We start from the raw sequence: 6,236 nt of genomic DNA, 5'->3' as shown, positions 1-6,236 counted from the left end.
CCCAAATGTCGGTTTCCCATCCTTTGGACAGTGCTTCAACCTGAACCTGTCTAGAGCATAGGAAACAAATATTTGGAGATTTAATAAAATGGTGCCTATGGAAACGGGAATGGTTTGTCAGTGTTCAAATTAGTGTACAGAAAGAAATGCGATGATGGCCTTTGGATCTTACCACCTTTTTCAGGCCATAGTAACCTCTAATTCCTGGTGTCATCACCTGTGTGCTCTGAGATTGACTTCAGTATCAGTGGAGAAACAGACAAATTTCCAAAGTCATTTAGTATGTCTCGTGTCATTTGTAGTTTTGCCTTCCGTGCCCCACACTCGCTTCTCCTTCCCTGTCCAGCTGAGCGCCTTACTTCCCCAGAGCTTGCCCTGCTCCTCGACGTGCAGCACACGTTGGCGCACTCTTACTGCTTCTCTGAAAAACGTGATCCACAGAAATAGTTGGAATCCGCTTAAGGGTTCTGCATTCTCTGATTTTCTGTGCTAAGTACAGAAAATTATCTTGTCACACATTTCTCCTTCCTATAGTCTCCATTTTTAGAAGAGAGTTAAGAAAAATATTTCCTGCTGCATAACAATCCTTCAAATTCTCATCCCCCTCTGGCACTTTTGTAATAGTTTATTAATGGACATCAGTGATTGTCTGTAAATGTCACATATATCTTTTTTCAGGACAAAAAGTAAGATTAAAGGACCAGCTGATGTCCTATAGTATAGAGATTAAGAGCTTGAGCTCTTCTGACATTAGTTGACTTCTATTTGAGTTCAAATGTCCTGCTTTAAAACCTGTGTGACCTCAGAAAAGTTATTTAAACCCTGTGAGCCTTAGTTTTCTGATTTGTACAATGAAGGTAATATGAATAGCTTATATTAGTATTAACCATGTACCAGGCATAATTTTAAGCCCTGTTCAATATACTAGTTCATTTAATCTTCATAACTTGATGATGTAGGTAATTAATATCAACCCCATTTCTCACGTAAGAAAACTGAGATGTGAGGAAGGAAGGTAACTTGGCCCTAGGTCATAGAAGTAATGATAGAGCTGGACATGGAAATTCAGGTAGTTGGATTTCAGAGACTTTGTGTTTACCAGTATGCTATATTACCTCTCCATTAATAAACTTTGGACTCTAAAGCAATTAGCACAGTGTTTGGCACATAGCATTATTTTCAGCTGGTATTGTTACTCCCATCACCTGTTCTTGTCTGGCCTCATTTTGTCTATTGCACTTGGTGTGAGAAGTTGATCACCCCCATTGTCCCAACAGCAGTGATCTAGGCTCATATAGGTACTCAATCCTTCAGCTTGTGCTCTTTGTAGTTAAAACACAAATTTGCCTATGAAAGAGGCACTAAGTATTAATATCTCTTTTCCATCACATGAGAATTACATCCTTCCTATCTGTAACCCCCCAAGCCACAAGCCAACAAAAGCTGCTTCAAGCAAGGGAGAAACTGTAGAAGTTATAGACTTCAAATAAAGATTGACCATAATTTAATAAATGGGTAACAATTTCAAAAAGTAATAAAATTTGTAAAAGATGTTGATGTAAAAGATGTTGATGGTTCCCATTTCTAAACTTATTTGAAGAATGACAATATCAGGGAAAAAAGAAAGAGAAAATTCTGCAAATAATTGCATTCTTCATTTAAAGTAAGCCACTGACTTAAAAATTCTCTAACACATTTGTGGAAACTTCATTTTTTGTTTGAGATTTATTTGAATGAGCTGTTATGATTGGAGACAGTGAGAATTTCAGATTAATGTTTTGCAGCCAAAAAAAAAAAAAGCCCCTCTGGAAAGCTGGCAAGTGTTCATAAGTCAGCCCTAGAATTATGTAGGTTGAAGGCTCCCAGTGGACAGACCGAACATATAAGAAGGAAACCAGAGATCTGGTGCTATTACGTCCCAGAGTCTAAAGGAACGAATAGGCACAGAATTCAAAGCATTCTTCAGGCTGATTTTGTAAGGTAAGTCTGAACAATTTATATACACTTAGAAAGTAGAACGTCCATTAGATGAAAATACTTTTTATGGATGAACTTTTCCTTTTTCTCAGTGTTTTAACACTGTCTTTTGCAAAACTCTTAAATTATCTAACTGCTGTTTCTCTTACAGGGGTGCATTTAGGATCTAGGCAAGCTGATTTATGATAACTGCTTTAAACTCCAAAAACCAGTAAGTATTCAGTAGGATTTATTTCTGAGTTTTTCATGTTAATCTGTTAGATCATATGAATAATGAGCATTAGACAGAAACGATAGTTTTGATGGTTATTAAGAGGTTCTTTGGTGGTTACATTTTAATTGGATACCTTATCCGTGTGTATTTGGAAGCATCTTAAGTAGTAGTCTTTCCCTTAGTGTCTTAGTCTTTAACTTTTTGTTTTAGAGTAATGTTGCTAGTAGAAAACCTCAAAAACCTGAATATTGAGTCATAACATTTGAAAGCAATGACTGTTTAGTTAGCAAAGGAAAAATTATAAGCCTATATCATGATTAATCCTTGTTGTTCAATCAAAACTACTTCTTGTCTCTAAAACATGTTTACCTGGTTTTTTTCTTATTCTTTCCCTAATTAAATCGAAACTGGGTTGTTCTTATGTTAAATAGACCACACTTAAATATCTTTATCTCAAATTAATATTCTCTATTAAAAGTAGAACAGAGGGCTCTTAGAAATATGCATATATTCTATAACATTTTAACTATATTATTATTGTAAAAACAATAAAAATAGGAGAACCAAACAGGTTTATAGTGAATAAAAACCAACTAGGATCCCCTAGTCCAATATGTTCTTTTTCACATATTCTTTCAGTCTTTCATACACTTAGTTATTTTTCCATAGCTGTTTTACTTATATTTTCCATAGCTATTCTGATTTGTATATAATTAGTTACTTAAGAAAAGCATTTCTCTGTGCAATAGCCGACAGCAGTGTGATTTCTAGGAGCTATACAGAATGAGATATATGTGCTTACGTGTTCGTGAATAACTTTTCTTTTTTCTGGATTCCTTCTTATTTATTTCACACATTTCCTGTCTTGTCTCACCTTTTGAAATACTAATTTGCCTTCAAGCTTACAAAAACATGGTTAAAAAAAAAGATGGGCAACAGGTATTTTTGTTCAGAATTGTCAGTCCCTGAGGCTGAAATATCTGACGTCTTGCTACTACGGGGATTTTTTTTTTCTTCAGGAAGTTAAATCCATTCTTATTTCACAAGGTATGGTTCTAAATTTCTTCTGTAATTCTCCCCCCACCCCCCGCCCATTTGCTTTTGAAAAACTTTCAAAATTCGAAAGACTCAAGGATCTCCAAGGCTCTCTGTATGTTCTAAGAGTTCCATTTATTTCCCCCACAGAAGGTGTAGGAATTAGAAGCTGCTGACATTTCACTATGAAGGACAACTTCACCCTTGCCGCCATCAACAGAAACATTACCGGCAGTCTTCATCTGGGACTCATGAACTTCTTTGGCAACAATGAGTCTGCCTTGAACTGCTCATATAAGCCATCAGATAAGCAGTTAGATGCAATTCGCATTCTCTACTACTTTATTTTTGTGATTGGATCTCTTGTCAATGCTGTTGTGGTTACACTGTTTTGTTGTCAAAAGGGTCCTAAAAAGGTTTCCAGCATTTACATCTTCAATCTGGCCGTGGCTGACTTACTCCTTGTGGCTACTCTTCCTCTTTGGGCAACCTATTATTCTCACAGATACGACTGGCTCTTTGGACCTGTGATGTGCAAAGTGTTTGGGTCTTTTCTGACCCTGAACATGTTTGCAAGCATTTTTTTTATCACTTGCATGAGTGTTGATAGGTACCAATCAGTCATCTACCCCTTTCTGTCTCAAAGAAGAAATCCCTGGCAAGCATCTTATATAGTTCCCCTTGTGTGGTGTATGGCCTGTTTGTCCTCGTTGCCAACTTTTTATTTCCGAGATGTCAGAACCATTGACTACTTAGGAGTGAATGCTTGCATTATGGCTTTCCCTCCTGAGAAATATGCCCAGTGGTCGGTTGGGATAGCCCTAATGAAAAATATCCTTGGTTTTATTATCCCTTTAATATTCATAGCAACATGCTATTTTGGAATCAGAAAACACTTACTGAAGACCAATAGCTATGGGAAGAACAGAGTAACCCGTGACCAAGTCTTAAAGATGGCAGCTGCTGTTGTTCTGGCGTTCATCATTTGCTGGCTCCCCTTCCATGTTCTGACCTTCCTGGATGCTCTGACCTGGATGGGTGTCATTAATAGCTGTGAAGTTACAGCAGTCATTGACCTGGCACTTCCTTTTGCCATCCTCCTGGGATTCACCAACAGCTGCGTTAATCCCTTTCTGTATTGTTTTGTTGGAAACCGGTTCCAACAGAAGCTCCGCAGTGTGTTTAGGGTTCCAATTACTTGGCTCCAAGGCAAGAGAGAGAGTATGTCTTGCCGGAAAAGCAGCTCTCTCAGAGAAATGGAAACCTTTGTGTCCTAAACGAGAGAGCAGAATGCATGTAATGGACAGGGCTACTTGGTTTGAGGCCCATCTGGATTATCTTTAAATGGTGTTGGTAAAATAATATGTTTTCTGGCCTTCCTTTATCTTTTCTCACTCTTCTGGAACAGGAAACCAAATGTAACTGTAAGTGTTATCTTCTGGTGACTTTCAGGAATCGCCCATTGTTTTGTTGGTATATCAGTCTAGGCTTATCTTTGGAGAGACATATCTATAACTGACAAGCAACTGGTGATCTATCTCAAATTATAAGTAATGAGAAATTATGAATGATGATTTGGGGTTTCAGATTTCTCCTTGAAAAATTCTGGTATTTCCTAGTGGTATTTTATATCTGTTTTCATCAGGCTTTCCTTTTGAACCAGGGGCAGTCTTAACTTGTTGCATTATTTACAAGATTACATAGTAAGAGAGATGAACACTTCTAAATTGAGTATATTATAATAGATTAGGGGATTGAATTATTCAAGCTCTAAGCATAAGCTTTCTACTTTTTAAACATGATAAACTACTAATTTTACATTGTAGTTGAGCATAATTTTTAGTTAAGATACAGCTACATATTTACTAGTGCTAGGAAAATAGATTAAATTACACCTACTCCAACATTTTAGCTTATTTTTTGCAGTTATAAGAGTAAAACATATATTAACAGAATTGCAATAGTCAAATATTTGAGTACTCAGTTAAACTTTGAAGAAATACGTCTTTAAAACTTTCTGTTCATGTAAACTGTTGTGTAAGGATTTCTGTTTTCTCTGATTTTTTTAAAAACAGTGACTAAACACAGTGCATTGTTATAAAATGTAAAGGTCAATTTTTATATCCTTGACCTTTTGGATGTGGTACTTTGATATATAGTATGTTGACTTGATTTTTATTATTGATGTTTTGCTTTTGGGTCACTTCCCAAAATATCTGGATGGCTTCTTTAACTCTTTAGCTTGTAGTGAACCCTTAATCAGCATAGAAGAAGATTGTACCAGGATGGAATTTGGATACCCAGGGGGCATAGAGAGATCCAGCAAATGGCAAGTTGTTGTTAAGCAAGGAACCTGTACTGGCAGTGCAAAGTGGCTTTTAATACATAGACCATAGGGATAGTTGTGGCCTACATGTACTGATGCTGCTTGTTCCAGAATCTATAGGACTCTGTGGGGCTATTTTAAGCCAATTGCTGTCCTTAGATCTTGTCAACACTACTAGAACTCCTAAGTTAGAGGAGTACCTGAAACTGCCTGAGTTACCTAAATGTTGCTTGTATTAGAATATGAGTCCTAATTTTAAATGTCTGAGATTCTGTTCTGTACCAGTCCTGTATTATGCCAGATTCACCAGGAGTTTCCTAGACTAACGCTGACTTAGAGGTTACAACTGAAGGTTTAGTATCTTTGCCAGGTTCCAGGGCCATAGGGCAACTACTCCTCTCACACCACTTTCTGGCAGAGTCCTCATTTTGTGTAATCATATTATTTTCAATAAAAACAAATAGCTAAATGTATAATCAACTATTACTTCATGTTTTAAGTAATGTTGTAAGGAACTCATATAAATAAAATCTTTCATTAGAACATCATGCGTGCTTATTTAAAAAAAATAACTATTTCCAAGTATACATTCTTATCTTCTCTTGTATCTGTATTCTCTGTTCAATCTCCACTGATAAATCTTAGCTTCAGTTCCCATCTTTCCTCACCTGGTCTCTTGCCACA

At 36.6% G+C, this 6,236-nt stretch overlaps 1 protein-coding gene across 1 annotated transcript; it reads left to right on the top strand.

The window, feature by feature from the left end:
• Positions 1 to 1,910: 1,910 nt before the first annotated feature.
• AGTR2 (angiotensin II receptor type 2) lies at positions 1,911 to 6,024 on the top strand. Its single transcript, NM_001082638.1, is given in 3 exon segments — positions 1,911 to 1,980; positions 2,129 to 2,188; positions 3,377 to 6,024. A coding segment is annotated over 1 exon segment (1,092 nt). The 5' UTR covers positions 1,911 to 1,980; positions 2,129 to 2,188; positions 3,377 to 3,411; the 3' UTR covers positions 4,504 to 6,024.
• The last annotated feature ends 212 nt before the right edge of the window (positions 6,025 to 6,236 follow it).

Source organism: Oryctolagus cuniculus, chromosome X (assembly GCF_964237555.1).
Source record: "Oryctolagus cuniculus chromosome X, mOryCun1.1, whole genome shotgun sequence".
In the NCBI taxonomy this organism is placed as follows: domain Eukaryota; kingdom Metazoa; phylum Chordata; class Mammalia; order Lagomorpha; family Leporidae; genus Oryctolagus; species Oryctolagus cuniculus.
This window is presented reverse-complemented; position numbering and strand designations above follow the sequence as displayed.